The sequence below is a fragment of the Carya illinoinensis genome, chromosome 5 (genome assembly GCF_018687715.1).
Source record: "Carya illinoinensis cultivar Pawnee chromosome 5, C.illinoinensisPawnee_v1, whole genome shotgun sequence".
In the NCBI taxonomy this organism is placed as follows: Eukaryota; Viridiplantae; Streptophyta; class Magnoliopsida; order Fagales; family Juglandaceae; genus Carya; species Carya illinoinensis.
In genome coordinates this window covers 32673942-32698825 of record NC_056756.1, presented here as the reverse complement: position 1 = coordinate 32698825, position 24884 = coordinate 32673942, and the positions used below count along the sequence as shown (strand labels likewise).

Below are 24884 nucleotides of genomic sequence, written 5' to 3'. Positions count from 1 at the left end.
GGAAGCTAAATGGTTTGTAGAGAGAATTTAAAAAAAAAATCAATGCAAAAATTAGTACAAAAGTTAGCGCAAAAATTAAACTATGAAATGACAGAGGAGATGACGGTGAACTCTTGTTAACAATGACAACGACTGCTATGGTGGGTTAAGGTTGTGATGGGCAACAGAACTTGTTGGGAGAGACAAAGCTTGTTGGGGCTGACGAAACTTGGTGGGTACGACGATGTTTTCCAACTGTGGTTGCAACGGACCTACTTTCGTGCTGCGGTGGTCTAGGTTCTTCCCAAATTTCACGGTGATGTTCAAAGGAGGGTCGCCGTTTCTCTTCTCAAAACGATTTTACACTTTTATTGATTTTATCATATAAAATCAGATTCATTACATCTATTGTACAATTTCATATATGGCTTATTTTTATTGGGGGCTGTTAGACGCTCAAGAGTAGCCGGACCATTCCAAAGAGTAAATGTTATAATTGTTGAAAAATCCCATCTGTATTTATTGTAATTTGTAACTCCTTTTATTTTAATAAAATTATTATCTTACCAATTAAGAAAAGTAACCCACTTTTTCAAGTTGTGCTTGTCTCAGGGGGAGTAATACAATGAGCAATTTTACAATAATATTACGTACTTTTTATTATAACACACACTGTACCATTAAAAAGAAGAAAAAGAAGGTGTAATACAATGAGTTAGTTTAATGAATTTTTAGTGCAAAATACAAGAAAGATAAATAATTAAAAAGCAAGTTATCCCTCCACCCCTCCTTGTATGGTGACGAAATGGGTTCTCATCAACCCCCATATCAATTGTTCATGGGCATACCAAGAGGCGTAAACGAATTAAGTTTGAGTAAATAGAGAATGGTTAAGTCTTTTTTTTTTTCTTTTTTTTAAAGGAATTAAATATTTAGTTTTTTATAAACTATTTATATAATATCTTATAACTTTATCTACAAATTTTTACAAATAAATATTCATAAGATTCAAGCAACACAAATAGTATTAGGAACTTGAATTATTCTTAATTTTTTTAAATATTTAAGATATTCCCATTGTAAAATCAAAGATATACTATAAAAATAATAAATATTAATATATTTCATGTTATATGAGCTTATTAGCTTATGCGATTTCAAACAATTATTATACAGATTGTATCGTTTAATAATCAATCATAATTTTATGTTCATAAATAATTCTATTAATAAATGACTCAATCTAAACTCAAGTTTGATCAGTTCAGAATAAATGATCAACTAATCTTATGTATTTACAACCTTAGACATACCCCCAACCGAGGATCCTCTCTTGATCACGAAGGATAATATGAATCATTATTTTAATCACTATCTTTTCATAAATTTTTAACATGACATCAAATAATTGCCAAGTGAGCGAGAATGAATGTGTTATGTTAAAAGTAGAATATAAAAAAAATAGAAAAATCTGATTGTAAGTGATTCTGTGCATTAATATATACACTCATCTAATGTAATTGATCAGAAAGTCAGACTTTAATGAAAATAATACCAATTTAAATTTGAAATATGAAAATAATAATATTAATACGCAGATTGATACGTAAATTTATTTGTATATAATAAAACTCTATAAAAATTCTGCTAACCGAAGGGTTTCGCATGGAAGGATCCTCCATCTCACAAAAGCCACTTTTTTTCTAAAATTAGTTAATTTTTCACCAATTGGAGGAGCAAACACACCCATTCTTCCTCTCAAAAACTTCTTTTGAAAATCAAAAGCAATTTTGAGAGGCCTTTTGTCCATAATTATCTAACAATTTATTTACATCAATCCATACAATCACGACAATATCTTGTTTGTTTGTTTGTTTGTTTTAATTTGATTTTAAAGCAAGGTGGGAAACGACGTCGTCTTCTGAAGTGATAAAGCGACCTGCTGAAGGGGCGAATCTGAGCAGTCCACTAAAACTCAACGGCTGAGATTGCGGGAACTCCAAAATATCCTAGCAATGAAATCTCTCCAATGTCAGAGCCACATTTCGCAGACAACCTTGGACGTCGACGCTGCTGGAGGACTGAAAATGAAGCTGCAGCCAACTTGGCCTGGTCGATCGGACGGCTCATGCTTCTCATACCTTCCGTCATCGAAAATCAACTGTTCAAAGAACAGAAACACATCAATTCCATCTTCGAGCCGGCAGATTCCGTTCTGCTTCAGGCCGTCGGAGCAGGTGCGCGATTTCTCTGCTCTACCGTATGACGTCGTAGCGAAGATCGCAGGCTCGTTCAGCCTCCAAAACTTGCGATCGGCGTCGCTGGTGTGCAAGTCGTGGTGCGAGGCTCTCCGGCCTCTGAGGGAGGCGATGCTGTTCTTCCGCTGGGGGAAGCGGTTCAAGCACGGCCGTGGTGGGGTTCGCCCAAATCTGCACAAGGCTCTCGACTCCTTCCTCAAAGGCGCGGCTCGTGGCTTTACTTTGGCTATGGTCGACGCCGGTTTAATCTACTGGGAACTGGGCAAAAAGGACAAGGCCCTAGCTTTGTACCACAAAGCGGCGGCTCTTGGCGACCCAGCTGGACAGTGCAATTTGGCTATTTCTTATCTGCAAGGTATTTGTAATAATTAATAACCATTATTATTTGGGAGTTTCTGGATCTCTGACGTTGATAATTTAATACATTATCCATCGTCTTTTTAAAATCTCCTGCTTATGGAAATTATCACGTATGTAGCGGAATCTCCAAATACTAAGGAAGCTCTTAAATGGCTATATAAAGCTTCCCTAGCTGGCCATACCCGTGCTCAGTACCAATTTGCGCTTTGTCTGCATCAGGGTCGTGGGACAGATCCCAATATGCAAGAGGCCGTATGCAATTCTTTCCCTTGCTCATATTGTTCATCATTTGTAACGAACTCTCATTTTGCTTGTGAAATTGGTGTAGCTCTCCGTGTCTACTAATACGAAATGTGATTGTTTGCTTATAGTGGTACACTTTCTGTTCCTTCGTTGGTGCCGCAAATGCAAGAGTTTAATTCTGATTATTATTATTGTTTTTAATCCTGGAACAGGCTAGATGGTATTTAAAAGCCGCCGAAAGTGGTTACGTGCGTGCCATGTACAACGTCTCGCTGTGCTATTCATTCGGTGAAGGCTTAGTGCACAGTCATCGACATGCGAGGAAATGGATGAAGCGGGCGGCTGATCGCGGTCACACTAAGGCTCAATTGGAGCACGGACTGGCTCTCTTTTCTGTATGCAACATATCTTTACTACTAAGTTTCTCATATAGAATTACTTACATATAGAAAATAGGTTTCTCACATCAATGTTATCACAATGAAAGGTCGAATATAAAAGAGAGCAGAATGGACAAAATTGGGAGATCATAATATGTTTAAGCATGAAGCTTGGTTGTACAATTCACAAGTTCTATACTTGGCTCAACATGCCCGCCATCCTTGCATTTATTTCTACATTTCCTCTTTTCCAGGCGACTCTAATTCTTAGAATATTTACCAGTTCTATGTGCAAGATTGGGAGAATCTAATGAACTGGCCCAAACCTTAGATGTAGAATCTACAACATCAACATTCATGTCATCCGCTGGTATGCATGCTTGCAATCCGAAACAGAGACTTCCCCCAGGTTAATATTAGGAGAGTCTAATGCAAACAAATTTAAAGAGCTACCTATTACAAATAACAAATTTAAAGAGCTACAAATCCTACAGGATGTGATTCTTCACATTCACTGTCTTCACTCTTCTCAATTTCTCAGGTAATAATTAGGAAAGACAGCAATTTGCCTCATTTTTGTGACTTTCTGTGTGATGAATGACCTTTAAAGACTTACGGTTTGATGATGCTCCAATTTTTCCAAATGGCCTTTGATATTGTAGGGGTTTTATTTTTCTTGTTTATCCAAACAAATGGAAAACTTGTGTTAATGGAATAATTTGTTCAACATCTTGGAGGTTCTGATGGTAACAATTGGGCAGGAAGGGGAAATGATGAAAGCTGTAGTGTACCTGGAACTTGCCACCCGTGCTGGTGAAAGAGCAGCAGCTCATGTTAAGAACGTAATTCTCCAACAACTGTCAGCAAATTCACGCGATCGAGTCATGTTTCTCGCTGACAATTGGCGTGCTTTGCCTTCATCTCGCTGAGCAGTATAGCTGTATCTGAAATGGTTTGTAAAGTTCTACATTCTCTGATCCTTTGCATTAGAGAACATTTTTCTGCGGTCCTCTTCTTTTTTTTGAGAGATGTTTCAGGGTACACGTCAAGAACATATATCCATTAATTCTCTCATCTCGGGTATCCTTTCCTGCTGTTTGTTTTTCATAGTGAAAATTTGAAATTACTATTCTAATTGGAGCATTTAGTTGTCTTGTATTTGGAATTTCACAGTTTGAGCTTGCTAAATCGGGAGTGTGAGAAACTAACCAATTGTCTTGTTTGAGTTCTCAGTAGCATCATTGAGGGACATGTTACCCGTTCTATCTTCTAAACATGGTTGGCAGGTGCATGAGATGGTTTTAGACGGTAATCTGGTGTATCATAGGAACTGTTGATAGTAATTAGTAATTGTTTGCAGTAAACAAAATTGTTCTAACGACCAGTGAATCGCCCTAAAGGTAGGCTCATCCCCTACAAGTAAAATTGAACTACTTCATTTCTGGGGCTGTTAATGTCCTCCTACATACTATTGAACTTGGCAATTCACCATCTGGTTTTTTTCACCTATGATCAGGACATGATGATTATGGAGATTCAGCAGGGCAAGAAAGAAATGATTTCCTCAAATGTGATTGTTCTCTCTCAATTTCAAAGTTCAGAGCCGACTGTAATCGTGTATATTATTGTACATGACTCGAATGAGAGAAAATTACTTGCTATATTGTCTCCAGTTTTTCATTCTCTTTTTCGTCCTTTTTCTTAGCATTGGGGCATAGAATTAACGTTGTCTCACATTTCCAGAAGCGTAGACTCGAGGGATGGAACATCTAGCCCGGGTTTGTTTTTTCTTCTTTTCTGATCATAATAATTTCTTTAAATTTCTAAACAAAATATAAAAAATAATTCAATTTATTTTAATTTTAAAATAAAATATTATATTTCATTTAATTTTTATCTAATCTTTTCTAGGATACCCCCGACCTGCGGCGGTCTACCAACGGCATTTTGGAAGAAAAATGCTTTCATCCAACCAACCAATCTCCTAAAAATAAACACTTCATACATAATATTTATTTTATTGTAAAAATAATTTTATAATTTAATGTTGAAAAATATTTTTAAAGAATCGAACATTTTTCTAAAATTAATAGCCTACCGTACTCTTTTCTCTCTCTTACGTTTTTTCTTCCGTCCCTTACCGTATGTAGAAAGTACAACTGTTACCGTACGTGCACAAAATTGGAATTCCTTGGTTTGGACTGCAATCAGCGACGATTGCATCATCCACAGGGGATGCATGAGAAATATTCATGACATGTCCCGACCGACTAGCATGCATGTGAAAGTGAAAGTGACAACTTTCGAGTCATTTCCTCGTCAAATATCAGTGATCACCTTCAAAACAAATGTCCACGCCCACTAACACCAACCATTACCGACTCTCTACACACAAACACCAAGAGATCAGATTATTTCTAAGTATTGCCCCTCGTTTGAGCGAGTAAAATACAACAACGTCCCTTAAAAATGTCATGACTATGGATGGTTCAGCATTTATCAGAACTTTGAACAAGTACCATAAAGGCCAGACATGCCTCCATGTGACCTATATTATTCGAAAAACAGCGTCCGGATACACATTATTAGAAAGCAAATTAACCTTATTTTTAATAGATAACAGCACCAAAATCCTGCTTAACATTCCTTTCAAAGCTTAGCTATCAGTCCATTCTGGATAGGCTTTACTGATATCCCATTGTCCTTGACTTCCACATCACCAGCACTCGGAGGGACATCCACTGCTGGCGAGCAGTTAAAGAACCCGTGTGGCTGCATTACAAACGACATGCAATAATTGGATTTAGACAATCGATTCTGATATAAGAGCAAACAAAGTATGCATTTTCAAAAGCATGGTGTTGTAGAAATGGATGCATTGCTTCCCACGAATCTAAAATCAAGGTAAACTGTGATAAATGTTCAAAATAGAGAGAGAAGAGAGATGTGGATATGACGAGTAATACCATAAGCATAAAACCAATGCGTTCCACTGGCATAACAGGCCAGTCTTCCAACCGAGGAATGTGTGTGATTCCAAATACATACCTGCAATGATTTGACAATACAACCAAATTCAGCAAGTGAAAATTACATGCATACAAACAAGATATAGATCATTTTCCCAGGAAAGTCTAGATCCCTTCACCAGATTTTTGGCTCAAACCAAAAAAACCCTTTATTTCACTGTGAGCTTAAGTTTGGGCCTGAACCATGTCCAAGACTACATGTTAAATTTAATATAATCACATAAAAATCAAAATAGAATTTACATCACGCAATATATGGATTTGGATTCCATATACATAGCACATGGAGCACAATTCTGAAAATAACATGCACACACAATCCTGAGTTTAGTGTAATATCTCATTGGTAAAGCAAAAAGAATAAAACTAACCAAAGAACTATATCAGCTTCTTCCAGTGATCGATTTTGCTTAACCCAAGTAGCCAGTCCTTCCCCAACACGTGGATTTTGATTGGGAAACTCTCCTCCAGGATACATTTCATCACGTGCATAAGGAGTCACCCAAAGATTATGCTTCAGGAATGCAGCTCTCCTAAGAAATTTTGCCTCAGAGCCAGCTAATGGTAAACAGTTCGAACCAGGTACAAGTTTGTACCCTGTCAGCTGTCCAGTCCGGTTAACATTTCTTGTGTTCCTGACCTAAATTAAAAACTCCAACGCATCATTAAAGCAATTAATCTACTGGATAAATGTTACATTGGCATGTCCACCAACGTAAGCAACTCCCTGATAAAGAAAAAGAATTGAAAAGCAAAATACCAAACAAATTATCAAATCTACCCCTTCAACAGTTACAAAATTACTGACACATGATTGCATTCCAATTAGGGATTTACTGACATGTTTACAAATTATCAAAGCAATTGCAAAATATGTGCATGAAATCATGGAAACAACATAACATTGAACATCGAAAAATTGGAACACCCAGTGACTGTTAATTTCTACAACAGCTAAAGATGATTGAGGATTATATGCAGGCTACACTGAGATTTCACACAAGTGACAATCAAAAACAACAATATTGACAACTAACATCAGTTGTATTTGAAATATCAAAGCAAATACAAAACCTGCGACATTACAGACAAGTCGAGACAAATTTCAGCAAGGAGAAGCAATCTTACAATCCAGTGGCGAGCAGATAAAGTATTACAATCTCGCATTGCTTGTAGTTCAGATCTCAGCAGTTCCTCTTCAGCATAAAACGCATTATTATGAACGTTATTTTTTCCAGGCTCTTCGATTTTAACATTCACCTCAACAACCTAAAAGGAAAAGATTCAAAACTATTAATCATCATAGGGCCAAATCTGAAAATGACTTTTTGAAAGTGTACTTCTACTTATAAGCCGGTGTGGAGAACACACTCTTTACACTATTGACATCGCAGGATTTAATTTGTAAGAGATTTGACTTTTAAATTTTTCTTGCAAATCAAGTTTTGCCATGTCAACAGCACGGAAGGTGTGCTTTACACACAAGCTTACAAATAGAATTTATCTTTTTGAAATGACCAAACATATTATTAGTTCTTATAAGAGCAACAAAAATAAATAAATAAACAGATATAACATAAAAGTACCCATACAGAGCATTTTGGGATGATCAAACAAAACAAAGTTATGTAGGACCTTATCACCAAAAAGAAAAATCCTGACTTCTTCCATCTTTTGGCAACATATCCAAAGCTATTTCAGTATATCTGTGAATCTACCAGAGTGATAAATTTAAATAGACTGAAAGCTCCAAAACCTCACATACAGGCAGGCTAAGCTCTCGTGACCACAACAATCCCACTGAATTCACTCAATATCACCATACCCTTCCCCATCTCTGAGAAGGGGCATATGTGATTTTGAAGGTTCTGAAAAACATCAAGGCACCTCAAGACATAGGATATACATTGTATTTCAAGCCATGTTTTTTATTTTTATTTTTCCTTTTTTGACAAGTACTCCAAGCCATGTTAACTGTAATGTCCCACATTTAGTATGAGAGGGTGGTGAATGGAATGTCACATTGCTCAGAAGGGACAAGTTCTTTTTAACAGTTCCAACATTTGGGGTTGGAGAATAGCCCAGATATGTCTTGGGCTTTCCTTGGGTCACTACATCAAGTGATTAGATTGAACCATAAAGCATTTAGAGAACACAAATGGTAAGGATAGGTTCTGCCACAACCCCATAATGCACTAACACATATGTGCAATACCCTAAAAGGACTAATCACATTTAAACTCCCCATAATCACTTATATAACCCAAATAACCTAACTGACACACATTTGTCGTAGGACTACACACCCACACAATGTTCTCACGCCACATAATTTGAGATACCACAATTTCCCCAGCTTACATATTTGATATCCTTGTCATAGAAACCCACGTTGAAAAGTAACACCCTAAATGCACTAATGCAGATTGGCACCGATAAAAATTGTTACTACCAAGTGATGGATCATATCTACACGATAACCTAAAAGTCATAGTCACAATTAGGCTTTCTGTAATTACTAGTATAGCCTAAGTCAATCTATTGTGCGTGGCCTCCCTTGGAAAAATCTTAACAATCGACAAACTAAGGAAGCGTGGACTCTACCTAACGGATTGGTGCTACATGTGCAAATGTAATGGTGAATCAACGGACCACCTTCTTCTTCACTGCAAAGTAGTAAAGGTAGTGTGGGATGCAATCTTCTCGAGACTTGGTATTGCTTGGGTCATGATGAGGATGAGCAATCTTAGGTTAGGTAGCAAGGTGAAACAACAATGATAATTTTAAGTAATATTCTTATTAAAAACCAAATCACAAACAAAACCCTGGACCTCAAATGATTCAAGACTACACTGTCCATCAAAACACTACTCAAGTGGAGAGGAGCTCATCATGAATGTTCAACTAAGAAAATATATGTCACGTCACAGTTATGAATCCATCAAAATGTCACCAAGTCCCAAGATGACCAGGCCTAGGAAGGAACTTGTCATAAATGTTTTAGTAACATGCAGAGCAGAGAACAATCAAAACCTAAAAGAGTGTTCCAACCAATAATCACAGGATGGTTAGCTATAAACTGCTTGTTATATAGCAAAATGATCAGGTATAACAGAATAAAACACAAAACATATATATAAACCTACCTGATTAAACCCTTCACCAGGCTTGCAATCCACTGCCATGTCCATACGAGCCACAAAAAAGTGTTGATGGACGGGAGCATATAAGCCGGGAGCAATAGTGGTACCATATTTTCGAGTTTCCCCTGGTTGCAGTGCTCCTAAGCTAAGAACTCCTGTGAGTTTAACCTCAGCTTCAATCTTTCCATCCTATAAGAAAAGAAATGTAGACAGAACTAATCATGAGTTGCATGCTTCAAAAATACACAATCAAAACGTAAGACTGGCCAAAAAAAAGGTGGCAGCACACTGTAGCAACAAACTCAATATTAACTTATTAAGAACAAGATGGACAACCAAATGCTGCAACCGTGAAGGTACTAAATCCCAATACAGCCCTCAGTAAATTTTGTCACAATTTAAAGGAATTGCAGCTGTATTTTGACATGAAAATATAGTGATTCTGCCAATGAATGCAACACAATCAAATTTAATACAAAACTTGATTGGGGAAGGTCGACTAACTTACTTGATAAAAATGCCAGAAGAATCCATACTCATAGTTAGCTACGGTACATATAAAAGAAACAGTCAGCCTTCTAGACCGCCGAACTTCTGCCAAACCTGATCTCCAATCTTGATGTTTCCACAAAATCCCATGATCCTCTTCGTGCAAGCAAACACAGTTCTCAATTGTTTCAACACCACCATTGAAATTTGTTAAGTGTGCATCAAAGTACTTGATATACCCTAAACAATCACAACCCTGTAATGCTAAAATTATGTCATACAGATTCACTTTTAAACCACATGAAAGTGCAAGTTCTAAAAAACCCTGCAAAGGAAAGGGCAGAAAATAAGCAGGCACAAAAAAACTATCCTAACCTTCTTAAGTGAATGTGCATTTTTTCCAAGCCCATCTTCCCCAGCATCAAATGCATTCTTCCTGTAATGTGGTTCATTCGGATCTCCATAAGGAACCACCATCTCAACAAAACTTAACCTGTGGGCCACAGGTCGTCGACCTCTACTACCATCAATATATGCAACAGAGTAAATTACCAAACCCTCCCTGGGAGTGAAACCAATACGAAAATTCCACTGCCAACCAGATAAGTAAAATGAAAACCAATACAAAGTATTGAACTTATGCTAATCAAGAACATAATTCAGTGAACAAGCACCTTCTGCCATTGAACAAAGTGCCCATTAACACGAAAACTTGGACCCTCAGGCTGAATGATTTGTAAAGGTTTAACATCACTTCGATCAACACCTCCTCGTGTTTCTCCAGGAGTGTAATTTCTCAATGGGTCAGCAGGTGGCAAGGGAACAAGTTTGCGGTCTTCAAACTCAATAACCACCATGTTTTGCATATCAACAAGTATATGGATTCCTTCAACTGGCCGAGCATAACCATTTTCCATGGGACAGTCACTCTCAGTTCTACAAAAGATAAGCGGTTTAGCAAGCCTACGACTAGGAGCATCAGCATCACTGTGATATCCAGCACACCTGTAAAAAGAGTTAGCATACCAAATAGTAAAGTGAGCGCAAAAAACTTATAGCTCATAAACTCATGCATTTAAAACATGTTCCCACATAAAATCCATGTAAAAGAACATAATCCTGATAACTGACCATGCATCAACCATTACAAGATCCATATCCTCAATACCCCTTCTCTTCATCGCCTCCCTAAATAATGGAAAATCCTTTACAACTGCTTCACATTCAGCATATTCAACAGCATCCTGTAATGTTAGAATCAACTAAGAACAACATCGATTTTGGATGAACACATAAAGAACTGATTAATATGAAATTAATTGATGATGCTTAATGGGGGAGGGGATGGAAAATTGAAGCATGAAATCTAAGAATCAATGAAAGAGACACCTGATCATTTTTCATGCTGTACACAAGATAAATCACAAGCAAGCAAAACCTATAATAGGAAGATGAGGTGTTCGAGTAACTCCGAAGGGATAGCATGTAATGTCATGAACTTTTTAACCTACTTCAAATCCTCTCTTGAAATCATGATCTGTCCAAATACATATTAATTCATTTTTCAAGATGGAAGTATAGAACATTTTATTTGCAGTTTTACATGAGAAACCCGCTAATAATCCAACCAAATGAATGGCGTATTACAGTACATGGTACTTGATAACAAAAATATTAATCTCAAAACTCGAGAAAAATATTAATCTCAAAGGAAATTTACATTAAGGTGATGGTCCAAATTATCTTAGCGACCCAATAAAGATGACTGATCTAACTTAAAATTACTACTCAAATTCAAGTGGAGCCATTTACCGTACCATATAAATGTATAGCAACTGATATTATTTTCAATTTGCATTTGAGACAAATACTAAATCTTAATAACCAACTAGGAATTCTCAGCCAAACTTTGAGCGAAAAATACAATAGCACATGATATACCATGGGAGGCTGAACATCCGGAACAACTTTGGACCAAACAACTTTTCCCCTATGATGACCACCTCGAGTTGCTGCATGGACTTCAGACAGTTGAACAATCCATATGCTTGTCTCGTTCGACTTTTTGTTATACACAACTAGCCTGGCTTTCCTTGGGGGAAGCTTACTAGGAATTACAGGCCCACCTTTTGTTTTGGGAAGTAATGATGGCTGGAAAGGAGGAAAGAAATATGCATCTGCCAGGGCAACAACATTCTTATCTGGTTCCACCAAAGCTACTTCAAAAAAGCGCATGCCATCCCTAACCTAAAAGCAAGTAGCAAAATCACTTACAAGCAAATACAAAGACATCAATAGTTATTAGAAAAGCATGTAAAATGAACTCCATTATTATTTGATGATCTCAAGCATAATTAGTATTAACAAAAACAAAAATTCTATTTACCTCAGGGGTTGCTCCAGCTGCCCTAACAGTTGCCACTGCCACAGATATTTCGGCAGCAGATAAAGGGTCCAAAGGGTGACTGGTTTGAGCCCTCACCATGATTGGGATTCCTGTGTAAGCAAACAAATCAGATTCATAAGCAACGTGAGTGAAAGTAATACTCTCCAATCTTGCACTTCTCATAGAAGAAAAGCCCTTTTGTAGGTGGCAATCAAGTTTGGAACTTTTTGAGATGCCACTTTCCTTGTGTCAACGATTAAAAGCAGAATAATTAAGCATCCGTAAAATGTTTGACAACTCAGTAATTTAAAATATTTATAAAAAAAAAAAAAAAAGTCGAAACGGCATTCAGAACGACCTCAAGAGCATCAGATTTGACTCCTCAGGGATCAAATCCTATTATTTTAGTGTTTGGTTGCCTAGAAAATGAAGGGAATGAAAATAAATTACAAAGTTTGAGTGTAAGAAGTGTAAATTATAGTACCCGAGAAGACAAAAAGTCCACCCATTTGACCCCACTTCGCTTGCTGGAATCCAAAAGAAGAATAACTACGTAAACACGCCCCCCCCCCCCCCCCCCCCCCCCCCCCCCTCTTTCTCCTTTTTCTTAAAGAGTCCATATGTTTCTTCTTTCCAACATTTTCTAGGAAACCAAACAAATTTTAATGAAAATCACTGTTCAAAACTAAGATCAAGCTATGAGGTCTTAAAAACCTCATTCAAAAGTAAACAGAAGAATATATATTTTCTTTCTTGTCTAAACCTTTGGCGGAAGCAGCGTTTGTCGTGGGGGAGTCAGTGACGGTCTCAAAGGAATGGATCATGGTTGCCACGGCCGACCTCTTGCGGCTCGGATCCTCTGAAGGGTCGGGCGCCGCGACGGCCCAATCGTCCGAGGGCTTTCGAAGCAAAGCAGGAGGAGCTTGAGGTGGTAAAGATTTGGCGGTGTCGTTGTGAACACAACAAGGCGTCGTTTTTTCCTGAGTTGTGGCCATTGTAAAGGGTTGGCGAGCTCACCGTATCCACCGTAGTAAGTGTCACTGTAATACTCTACTGACATACAGCAATGTCTAGAGACAGACCGCTTCACTTTCTCGCTCTTTGTCTCTCACTTTCTCGGAAATATCACAAGAACAAATAGAAAAACGAACGAGAATGGAATCGAAATGCTGAACGTGTGTCTGCTTTTCTGGGTTTGCTAAGATGCTGCACAGATCTCAGTTGACGTTGTATTTATACACAGAAAAGGCGAAATGGGGTTCGCGTGAGACACAAATTATATAGAAGAAGAAGCGGGTTTCACACTTTCACTTCTACTTTTTTTTTTTTTGGCAGATGAAATAGATATGCATGAATTAATGAAGCTCTAAAATTCTATTACTTTATTTATTAAATAAAATAAAAATAATTTTATTTTTTTTTATTTTATTTAATCTGGTTTTCATGTCAAATGCCAGACAAAAGTTTCAGGGAGCCGTAAAAGCCAAAGTAGGTGCTGGAGTTGGGATGATATGATCGGAGCAAGTATTTATCAGAGACGTCAGACAAGCGATCAAAAGGATTAGGATTTGCGGACCCATTCCAAACCCAAACCTATCCAACGTGTATTTTTAGTGCATATCTACTCTTTTATTTATTTTTCTTATATTATATAAAAATAATATTTATAATAATAAAGTGTGTAACCGTTATATATATATATATATATATATAATTTTTAAGATTGAATACACAAGAAATTTAAGTAAAAAAAAATTAATTTTTTAATAATAGACCTCACTATATAACTGTATTTAATATTATTCACATATAAAAATAGAAAAAATTTACTTACTATATTCTAATCTCGCTTTCATCGCATTATAATGAGATGATATTATTTGAATTTTTTTTCTTTGGTGGGTTTTTTATTTTTTAATACTCTCTATTTGTGCGTGTCATCATTGTGCAAGTCCATACTAATCTTCTATTGTCTTTTCAATTTTTTCGAATGTGGCAAAGGGACCTTTTTTTAATACACTTCTTGATAGAATTAAGAAAGGATTTGAAAAATATTGAGCATGCGCAGCACAAAGTGTGTACAGCTCCTCGCATTATAAGCATGGTTTTTAGATATTTATTCTTTTTAACACACAGCATGATTATTTTACACTTTAATAATAATAATCATTTTCTTATTAATTAATCATAATGGTAATGGTTTCCTTGTAATGGCGCACTCATGAAACGTGGCAGTAAGAACTTTCTTTTCTTAAAAATAGACAGCAATTTAGATGAAGGTGATAAATCATAAAAGAGATATAGAAGAGTGTAGTAGTTAAGGTGATAATTAATATTTATTTAGAAAGAGTAATACTAAGTTTAAATTAAAGATGAGATGAGATAAAATAGTTTTAGATAAAAAATGAAAGTTAAATAAAATATTGTTATAATATTATTTATTAATATTATTATTATTTTGATATTTAAAAAAATTGAAATATTTATTCATTTTGTGTAAAAATTTAAAAAATTGTAATGATGAGATGTATGAGATGCTTTCTGAACCTAAACGGTATAATGCAATTTAAGTTGTATAAATTTATACAAATTATTTTCTTTTAAGATATCTTCGTATGCGGGTTTTATAAATTATAACATAACTTTAAGAAGTTAAACGTTTAATATACATTGTTTAGAGAGATAGGGTTTAGACGACAAGAGGGACTGAGAGAGAAGAGATAAGAATGAATGATAAAATTAGCTGCTTTTTTTTTTATTTATTTTTTTTTTGTAGTTTGAGTAGGGCAAGCGGGGCCCATTTAAACACCCCCCCCTCGATTTAGTGGTGGCAGGAGGCTTCTTCTGTCGACACTGTGTGTTTTTGGATTCAGCGACTTCTATATCTTCAGGATCAACGGTCTGCCATTTTGCTAGAGAGACGTATGTCCTTTACTCGCCACTATAGCTTTCTTATGAAGTGTATTTTTGGTTTTTCTATATATATTTCAATTTTATGTAATTTTATTTTTATTCAATTTTTTAGGTATTTTGATTTTTTCTCTTCTCATTTGGAGGATGGGGGTAGGAACCCATTTCCTCTTTTGAATGTTGGACAATGGTTGTTATCTCAGGCAAATTAAGATGGATATCTCTATTTTTACTGAATCTCATATTTTAAAAGATTTTGTCAATAAAAAATAGTTGACTTATAATCTGAATATTTTCTTATGATGAAGTCTGTTTCCTATTAAAAAAAATTTAATTATAAAATTTATTATAGCGCGTAAGTTATATATACCATAAAGATTTTTAAATAAAATTATTTTTATAATGAGTTAATCGATGTGATAAGTACAGCATTGTAATTATAGCACTCTCCTAGTGGGATGTTTAGCTTATAAAATAGCCAAAAAAAAAAAAAAAAAAAAAAAAGAAGAGGAAAAATGAGAACGATTGACGAACAGCTAAGCAATTGAATATAGACGATGCAAGAGTGAGGACAAAGAGAGGACCACCATGTAGCTGTCTAGTGGCCGAAATGCAACCATATAGATATTATGAGCATATAAAGAATGAATAATATTGCTTTCAAAGCCCTACCCCACCTCCACCAACCTCCATAAAAAGGTGGTAGGAAGGAACTTCCTTTTCATGCCCGGCCTTGTACCAACTTTTGTTACCAATTAGTTAGGGGCATAATTACTTGTTCAATGAGTTAATTATTCATAGGACTAGAACAGAAGAAAATGCTTTGTATAATCCGAATGCATGTTGTGTCTATGGTATTACCTAATTATTGACAAACTACAACCTAAAAAGTGTGGAGTGTTCATCTGCGTCAAATTATAGATAATCATGTCAAATAATTTATAAATAATAATAAACTATTTATACATAATAGTAAAAAAGTCTCTTACCAAATACAACCTAAATGGATTATATACAGTTATTTTTCATAAAAAGTGGAGGTGTTATCAGTGAAGAGGTGATAACACGAGGAGGAGAGAGGGTGAGACTAGTCCATCTAGCTGGGTGGTGCATATATATATATATATATATATATGAGTGTTCATGTTAAGGATCCCACGTGTTCCCCACGTGTTACAAGCCAACACATTTGAGCTTGCCTATAAGTAGCCACTAGTATTTTTGTACATGGATAATTATTTATATATATTCCTCACTCCGGTTGTTTGTATATTTAAATTAATTAATTCTTAGTATTATTTGTTTATTACATATAAGAATTAGTGGAGAGGTGGGAGCGAGGAAGATATATATATATATATATATATATGTATGTATGTATGTATACTTTAATTTTTCCAGCTAGTATTGCACAAAAAGATTTGGAAGACAACAAAGAAGGACGTGGAAAGTGAAAGCAACCTACTCCAACTACAATTCTTTTATTAAGTTTCCTGGATTTCTTTGCTTGTTCTTCTTTTTATAGATTTGATTCCACAGCCTGTTCCGAATTTATTCAACAAAATCCAAATTCAATACGTTTATTAAATTACTGTTCTTCAATTCAAAATAGGGTCGGTTATTTAATAATATAATTCATATAAAAGCTCACTCAACTCATATGAATTCAAACAACATATAATTAGTTATTGAACATTTAATATTGTTTGATAAAATTTGTATGGATAGTCATAAATATTCTAACACTTATTTTATCATAGAGTCGGTTTTTATTCTAATAAAGTCGATTTCGGCCGATTTTTACACCCATTTTATGTGAGTATGTCGGTTCAGATTTGGGTTGAGTCGGTCGGTTTCAGTTTGGCCCAAAACCGAACCGACTGACTCAGTTTTTAGCCCTAATTTTATGTGCCTATCTTTAGGCCCAAGAGTTGTTTGAATTGTAAGAAATGTTAGTTATCATATATTTTGAATTGTCTGAATTAAGTTGCATTTAGATACTGAGATGATTTCAAATATTTTTTGAATAATAGGAAAAAGATAATGAAAAAGTAATAATAAAATATTGAAAAACAGTGAATAATAGTATAAAATAGTAAAAAGTAGTTAAAAAATAATAATAAAATAATGAATACTAGTGGAGTATGTTGAGAATACTCCATCACCCAAACTGTTGGGAGTTAAATAAAATTTTGTTAGAATATTATTTTTTAATATTATTATTATTTTTAGATTTGAAAAAAAGTTGAATTATTTATTATATTTTATATAAAAATTTGAAAAATCTGTAATGAAAAGATGAGATGAAATTGTTTATGTATTCAAAATAAGCCTTTTGCATAAAGGTTTATATAGAGATTTTTATATGAGATTGCGATGGATAATATAGTTTTTAGCTTAAGGCTTATAATTATAGATGTTAAGTAATAAATTTTATTATTAAATTGTTATTTACTGTTTGGTAAATATATATGTAAAGTACGTTAAAAAATGTTTCATTTGTTTATAAACAATATAAAAATAATAATTCTATTTAAAAACTTTTACATCAAATACCATCTACAAAATTATTTTTTGAGGTAGAAATTACATAAAAGATCATTTGAAAGTTGTGCCTGTTGTAAGATCAAAGGACAAAAATTTAATTAATTAAAAATTGTATAGGTATTTTCATCAATTGAAAATCTTTTTTAAAATTGGAACTACATATCGCATTATTCAGAAAAACACATTTAAAAAAAATTTTCCTCAAACTTACTTTTTAACTTATTCGATATTAAAAAATATTTGAACATATAACACCTAAACAACCTAATTTTATCATTAAAGAGTTTTTAAAATTATTTAAATACTTTTTTCTAACGCAACCCCAAATGGGCCCAAACTCTTCTTCCAAATATTTATACTTTTCTTTTTTTCTTTAAAATCCATCTATATTTTCTATGAGTTTTACTACATACAAGTACAGTCGCACACTAATTTGTGTACCAATACTGATTTATTCATACTTAAAATTTAAATTAACACTGTTTTCAATAAAATCTACTTTTTGACCAATCACATTACATTGGTGCACAGATTAGTGCATAATTATGTTTGCAACTATATTTTTCTATTTTTTATTATACACATATTTGTAATAGTTGAAATTTGACAAAAATGTCACCATTGAGATCATCAAAATTTGTTTCTTTTAAATTTGGCCATTTGGGAAAAGGTGATTATTCAAAAGTACTAATTTTGATAACATTACCACTTGGAGAGATAAATAATTTAAACAAATTTCATTACAAATGACAAGTCGGAAACACAGGCACAACAAATAATTAAAGAAATACGAAAATATGAAAAGAAATAAGTTAGAAAATTTCCTCTGCTCTTTCCCCGAAAGTTAAAAACTTGAGTAGTTAAGGATGTACAAAGAAATGGGTAGGAAAAAAAAATTACTTTTATAGAATTGAGAAAGAATATAGAGTGAGATGTATGAAGTTTTGAAAAATGAGTTGTTAAAATAGAGAAAGATGATTTTGGAGTAAATTTTAGCAAAACATTTGTTCAGGCCAATGTGAATGCTCAGACACATGACATGTCACTGGTCTACTAATCACCAACATTGCATTTCTCAATAGTATTTTCATTAGATCTTAACAAAAATTTAACATAAGGGTACTCTTTTGAATGTAAATTTTGATAACTAAAATTACTTTTTTTTGAAAGAAAAAGCCCTCCCTAAGGAGATGGAACCTCCATTCCTTCTCCACAGTCCAGACCACTTTTGGCTTTTGGTGGGGAGGAAGGTTCCTCCGTCCCACTCATCGAGTACAAAGTCAGGATTATAGGTTTCGAGGAGCTTGGTATTTTTAGGTCTAGAATTTATAATTAAATATAAAATTTTGGAAACACCTTTAACAAATTGCTAAAAAATCTAGTAAAAAATAAGAAAAAATTAATAAATTTCAAACTCGCATTCTTCCATGAATATCATTAATTTTACATCTAAGCTTAATTCTTCCATAAATTTTACAATTTGTAATTGAGAGAAGATGTTGAACCATGTAAACAATCTATATAGGAATTATGTTAAATATGCTATCCAGTGAACGTGGGCTTCTTTTGTTAAATATGTTTCACCCAAATAATTATAAATTTTAAAGAGAACTAATCTAATGTGAATATTATATTCTAATTTAATATCTTAAAACAAAATAGAAAAATAAAATATAGTTACCGTAAAATTTTAAATGAGACCAAATTCTAATTTGATGATATATAAGAAAGACTTATTAAAACATTGTTGATAATTTGCAAGGCACTTCTTAAGATTAGACATTTAAGAGCATTAACAAATGCCCATTATGAATTGTGGACAAGATCAAGAACAAAAATGTCGAAAATTAAGAAAAATATACAAATTAGACAAGTGCTGAGATTTTCTATACTTTCCTCAAGTTTTCACCCACTCATCTCCCCTTTGGCCCATGACTATAAGTGGAAAACATAAACATAGTTCTTCCCCATATAAATCAACAAATAATCCAGCAAATCACAACTCAAACAGCATATATACAATAGATCTAGTCAATCAGATCAAACCCTCATTTTTAGATAACACAAGAATTGCCACAAAGCTCAAATGGAAAAGAAAAAATGGTAAAAAAACTACAAGAGGATTTGACAATTAAGTTTCTAGAGCTAAACACAATGGCACTTACCTGCAAAAATAGCAAAAGCACCATATAAGTCATCTTAAAAAAATTTCCTCCAGGCCAAAAATCAGAAAACACTCAACTCTCTTCAACTCCTATAAGTTTTTCGATAATAAGTGGCATTGATTCACTGTTCCACAATAGTTACTCGGCTTCAATTAATTCAAAAGACATATTCTCATCCTCAAACCATAGCCTCCAGGATCAGCACTGCAAGAAATTTGCCTGAAACCACTTAACCTTTTTATGTGCAAATACATGGATTCTGATTAGATCACATGACTCTTGATAATGATACATACATAGGAAAAGCACTTGGCAATTTATTGTAGAGGTGCACAGAGGGCCCCTGCACCTAGCTACGCCACCTTGCATGGACGAGGCAGACTCAAGTTCACCAAATGTAGGTGACGAGGCCACTCGCCTCGCATTCGGCCCCCCAGCAGGGGTGGGGGGTGAGTTGGACCCAATCTCACCCTACATTTCCCTCGCCTTGCCCCCCACTTATATATTTATATAAATCGTGTATATATATATATATATATATATTATAATTTATTAGACTTATTCATAAGATTATATTGCATTGGCCTCCTAAGCCAATCTTTATACAGGAGGCCAAGGCAATATAAGAGTTTTACTTGAATAATGTGGGACTATTGAGTCCAACAAATTTAAAAACTAATAACAATAAAACTATATTATTAGTTTTTAAATTATTTTTATATATACAAATTTTAATTTACAATCTAAATTATATAATAATTTGGGTCCAAAAATATTTTTTGGATCGAGAATTGATTTTTTGGTCCAATGGGGCATCAGCACACTTGGAGTACGTGGACAGGTGGCAGGACGGATGGGATGTCTGCCCTCTTCCCCCAGCACTGGGTTGGGGTGCAAGGAAGGGGGACCCCACTCCTGCGTATGCAGGTATCACCCTTAATTTTTTGAAGGTAGAAGAAGACACTCAGTTTGGGATAGCATGTAGGAAATTCAGTAGAATCAAGATAGACATCGACATCACAAATCCCTTGAAACAAAGATTTATACTGCCTAGAGCTTTCAATATAGATACTTGGGTATCTTTTAAATATGAGAGGCTGTCAGATTTATGCTATGCATATGGAATATTAGTATACTCTTAGATTTTATGCACTTTCCTTAAGTCTCCACGCACTCATCTTCCATTTGGCTCATGGCTACAGATAGAAAATACAAACCTTTTTTTTTTTCCAGAAAATCCATAGATAACCTAACAAATCACAAGTCAAAAAACAGATCTCATCAATTAGAACAAACCCTCATTTTCAGATAATGCAAGAATTTCCACAAAACTCATAAGGGAAAGGAAAAATGGTAGAGAAATTACAAGAGGATTTGACAATCAGGTTTCCAGTGCTAAACGCAATGGCAGTCACCTGGAAAAATAGCAAAGGCAGCACCCAAATCATCTTCAAAAATTTTCCTGTAGTCCGAAAATTAGAAAACACTGAGATTTCTTCACCTTTGATGAGTTTTCTAGTGATAATGACACTGATTCACCATTCCACAATAGTCACAATAGTTACTCGACTGAAGTTAATTCAAATGACATATTCTCATCCTCAAACCATAGCATCTAGGATTAACAATGCAAGAAATTCGCCTAAACCACTCGGCCTTTTATGTGTAGATACATGGACTCCCATTAGATCACACGACTCTTGAAAATGCTACACAGATAAGGGAAGCACTAAGCAAGCTATCAAAGGTAGAAGAAGACACTTAGTTTGGAATAGCATGCAGGATAATTCATTAGAATCAAGTTAGAAATCGACATCACAAATCCCCTTAAACAAGGATTTACACTCACTAGAGCTTTCAGCATAGATACTTGGGTATCTTTTAAATATGAGAATATGTCAGACTTATGCTATGCGTATGGAATATTAAAACACTCTTAGATTTTATGCACTTTCCTCAGGTCTCCATACAATCATCTTCCATTTCGCTCATGGCTACAGATGAAAAACACAAGCCCAGTTCTGTCTGAGAAAATCCATAAATAACCGAACAAATCATAAGCCAAACAACATATATACTACATATCTTATCAATCAGAACAAACTTTCATTTTCAGATAATGCAAGGATTGTCACAAATCTCAAAAGGGAAAGAAAAAATGGTAGAAAAACTACAAAAGGATTTGACAATCAACTTTCCAGTGCTAAAAATAATGATACTCACTCACAGAAATAGCAAAGGTAGTGCCAAAATCATTTTTAAAAGTTCTCCTCCATTCTGACAATCAGAAAACACTTAGTTCTCTTCACCTTAGATAAGTATTTAAGTGATACGTGGACTGAATCACTGTTCCAAAATAGTTACTCGATTGAAGTTAATTATGCAATAGCTATCTCCTCAAAACCGATCCGATCTAAAATAAGTTTTATCACTATTAACCCCAATCCATTAGTCAGACCATGTTTAACATTCACATCAACGGAAGCTCAACATTTCTTACCTTCAGGAGAGGCTTTTATCACAAACCTCAACAAGGAACAATTCCCTCTAGTCATTGTAGTGGAAGCAAATGCAATCTATTATGCTCGATTTTAAGGCTCAACAAGCGAAACACAAGGCTTGGCAGCACCTGGCCACAGTGAGCCTAACTCTTTGCTCTCAAACCTTATCAGGCAAAGCTCATTTTTTAATAAGTAAGCCCACTCATTTCACCTTCCAAAAGTGAGTTGCTCCAGCCCATTAGCCCACAGAACCACCTAGAAAAGGCTACACTGACATTGAATTAAACCCACTAACATCCTAGGAAGGCTCACACTCAACTCCAACTATTATAGAGCGCTTCACCAAAAGGTAATGCACTCCATCATCCTCAGATGAAATCCAACCCATGTGGAAAAAGTCACAAAAAAATATGTCCATAGATATGACCAACACATCAATGGAAGAAGTCCTATTCAAATTTCAGAGGAATCAACAATGGTTATCGTGTTACTTGAGATGCAATCTAGATCAATGGGGAAGATGGAAAAAAAAATGCTTTAAGGGCTAGCTTGGTCATCCCCATATCACAAGGCACTACCACCTGCATCTAGAAAATTAAAAAAGACTGAAGAAGCAAGCTCAAATTACTTTCACCAGCTACATGAAGACAATGGTATGGAATTGCAAGAGACTCGACTAACCTAGAAGCTTAAGGGCCAATATTAGGAAATATAACCATGACATCATCTTTTTGTCGAAAACTATGGTGTAAGAAGAACGCACTTTATTTATTGTGAATAGTTTTGGTTTCCACCATTTTGTAAATTTTCTAGCCTTAGAGAAAAAAAGGAGGCTTACTACTTTTGTGCTTCCTGGTGTAGAAGTGGAACTTGTTAATATTACTATGAATGTAATCTCTATTTTGATTTATTCTAATCCTCCCTATTATCCTTGGTTGATCACATATGTATATGTCCCTACTCAATGGTATTTTAAAGCTTGCTTCTAAAAATTTTTGGATTCAACATATCATGTATTTCTGGGGCCCTGACCCTTGCTCAACCAATTTGAAAAATTTGGTGGGAGGTCGGTTACCTCCGCATCATTTGGAGAATTGAAAACTCCTATGAAAAACTATGGATTGTTCGACATTGGCTTCACAGGCCCTTCATTCATATAGACAAATAATAGACATGACAATGCACTTATTTAAAAATTGTTGGATCATGGGATGGCAAACCAACAATGACGGTTATTCCTAGACGCCACACTGCAACACCTGGCTTCATTGGCATCGAATCATCATCTGCTACTCTTCAATAACAACATTCCAACAAAGGGCTTTCTCTTTCAAATTTGAAGAATTCCGGATTCATGAATCACTCAAGGCTACCTATTATGCATAAAAATCCAAAAGGTATGGAGCAAACAATCTATTGGTATTCCAGCCTACATATTATGCACAAAAATCAAGGCTACAAAAGAAGCACTCAAGCACTGGATCAAAGTCAACTTCGAGAAAATCCAAGCCAATATTCAAAAAATAGAAAATGAGCTCCACAAAGTTCAAAGTAGCCTCTTAACCCTTTAGAATCAAGCAAGAGAAAAATAGCTTCAATACAATCTCCAAGAATAACTAAAGAATAAAGAGATTTTATGGCGTCAAAAATCCAGAATTTTATGTCTAACATCCTCGGAGCTCAACACTACATTTTTTATTTTATTTTTGCATCCATCAACAAAAATCTGAATGATGAGTAATGCGATCAACTCCATCTAATTGAGACCAAATAATTGGACAATGAACCAATCTATTATTGAATCTTCTTATATTAATTATTTTGGGTCTATATTTGTTTGAAAAGCAAGTCACAAATCAAAATAACAAATTTCTTAGTGCTACGCCAAGTGAAGATGAAATATTTGCTACTATAAATTAAATTCCAAATAAAAAAGCTTTGAGTCTAGGTGGAATGACAACTCTCATCTATAGACAGTATTGGATTATCATAAAAAATGAAGTCCCTATTTCTATACAAAATGTCTTCCAAAATGCCAAGCTCTTGAGGTAATTGAAGCACACAAACATTACTCTTATCCCAGAGATTCCTAACCTAAGCTCTTCCCATCATTATTGTCCCATCAGTCTGACAAATTTCATTTCCAAAATCATTACCAAAATAGTAGCCAATCGTTTGAAATCCACTCTATCTAGCATTATTTCTCATCTTCAAATGGCTTTTGTTTCCGATCACAACATTAAAGAAAATACGATGATAGCTCATGAGCTATTTCATCACCTTAAAAAAAAATTAATGGCTATAAAGTTCTATATGAAAAAAGATTTTGATTTTTTAAAGTGGGATTTTCTATTCCCGGTGATGAAAGTATTGGGATTTAACAATAGTTGGATCAATTTGATTAAAGAATGTGTCACAACAGCATCTTGAAAAACATCTTTCTCAATTATCATTAACAAATCACCTAGAGGTTTCTTCAAAGAGTAAAGGGAAC

At 34.7% G+C, this 24884-nt stretch overlaps 2 protein-coding genes across 7 annotated transcripts; one reads left to right on the top strand and one right to left on the bottom strand.

Annotated features, from left to right (window-relative positions):
- The first annotated feature begins 1961 nt into the window (after positions 1 to 1961).
- LOC122309181 (F-box protein At1g70590) lies at positions 1962 to 4881 on the top strand. 4 transcript variants are annotated; one of them, XM_043122560.1, is made up of 5 exons: positions 1962 to 2592; positions 2716 to 2849; positions 3053 to 3235; positions 3958 to 4172; positions 4454 to 4881. In XM_043122560.1, the coding sequence occupies exons 1-4, from the start codon at positions 1995 to 1997 to the stop codon at positions 4147 to 4149; spliced, it is 1107 nt and encodes a 368-aa protein (XP_042978494.1). In that variant the 5' UTR covers positions 1962 to 1994; the 3' UTR covers positions 4150 to 4172; positions 4454 to 4881. The 4 variants fall into 4 exon arrangements, 3 of the variants coding, with proteins under 3 accessions (XP_042978494.1, XP_042978493.1, XP_042978495.1); XR_006242369.1 differs by having other exon boundaries at positions 1963 to 2592; positions 3958 to 4620; positions 4737 to 4881; XM_043122559.1 differs by having other exon boundaries at positions 1963 to 2592; positions 3958 to 4881.
- A 750-nt stretch (positions 4882 to 5631) lies between these two features.
- Positions 5632 to 13599, bottom strand: LOC122309180 (copper methylamine oxidase-like). Of its 3 annotated transcripts, none has more exons than XM_043122555.1 (12): positions 13031 to 13599; positions 12268 to 12377; positions 11823 to 12128; positions 11013 to 11125; positions 10556 to 10886; positions 10257 to 10472; positions 9901 to 10137; positions 9396 to 9581; positions 7378 to 7518; positions 6621 to 6889; positions 6187 to 6268; positions 5632 to 6037 (listed from the first exon to the last, which is right to left on the bottom strand). In XM_043122555.1, exons 1-12 carry the CDS (start codon positions 13260 to 13262, stop codon positions 5870 to 5872), a joined length of 2391 nt encoding a protein of 796 aa, XP_042978489.1. In that variant the 5' UTR covers positions 13263 to 13599; the 3' UTR covers positions 5632 to 5869. The 3 variants fall into 3 exon arrangements, with proteins under 3 accessions (XP_042978489.1, XP_042978490.1, XP_042978491.1); XM_043122556.1 differs by having other exon boundaries at positions 5632 to 5992; positions 13031 to 13597; XM_043122557.1 differs by lacking the exon at positions 13031 to 13599 and adding an exon at positions 12626 to 12767.
- Positions 13600 to 24884: the final 11285 nt, after the last annotated feature.

Excerpts from the sequence above, each read along its gene's own strand:
- LOC122309180 (XM_043122555.1), bottom strand. The coding sequence starts at position 13,262 with ATGGCCACAACTCAGGAAAAAACGACGCCTTGTTGTGTTCACAACGAC. Across the intron at positions 10,138-10,256 it reads ATGCACATTCACTTAAGAAG|GGTTGTGATTGTTTAGGGTA; the intron begins GTTAGGATAGTT and ends TTAGCATTACAG. Across the intron at positions 6,038-6,186 it reads GCATTGGTTTTATGCTTATG|AATCGATTGTCTAAATCCAA; the intron begins GTATTACTCGTC and ends CTCTTATATCAG.
- LOC122309181 (XM_043122560.1), top strand. The coding sequence starts at position 1,995 with ATGAAATCTCTCCAATGTCAGAGCCACATTTCGCAGACAACCTTGGAC. Across the intron at positions 2,593-2,715 it reads GGCTATTTCTTATCTGCAAG|CGGAATCTCCAAATACTAAG; the intron begins GTATTTGTAATA and ends TCACGTATGTAG. Across the intron at positions 3,236-3,957 it reads ACGGACTGGCTCTCTTTTCT|GTTCTGATGGTAACAATTGG; the intron begins GTATGCAACATA and ends AACATCTTGGAG.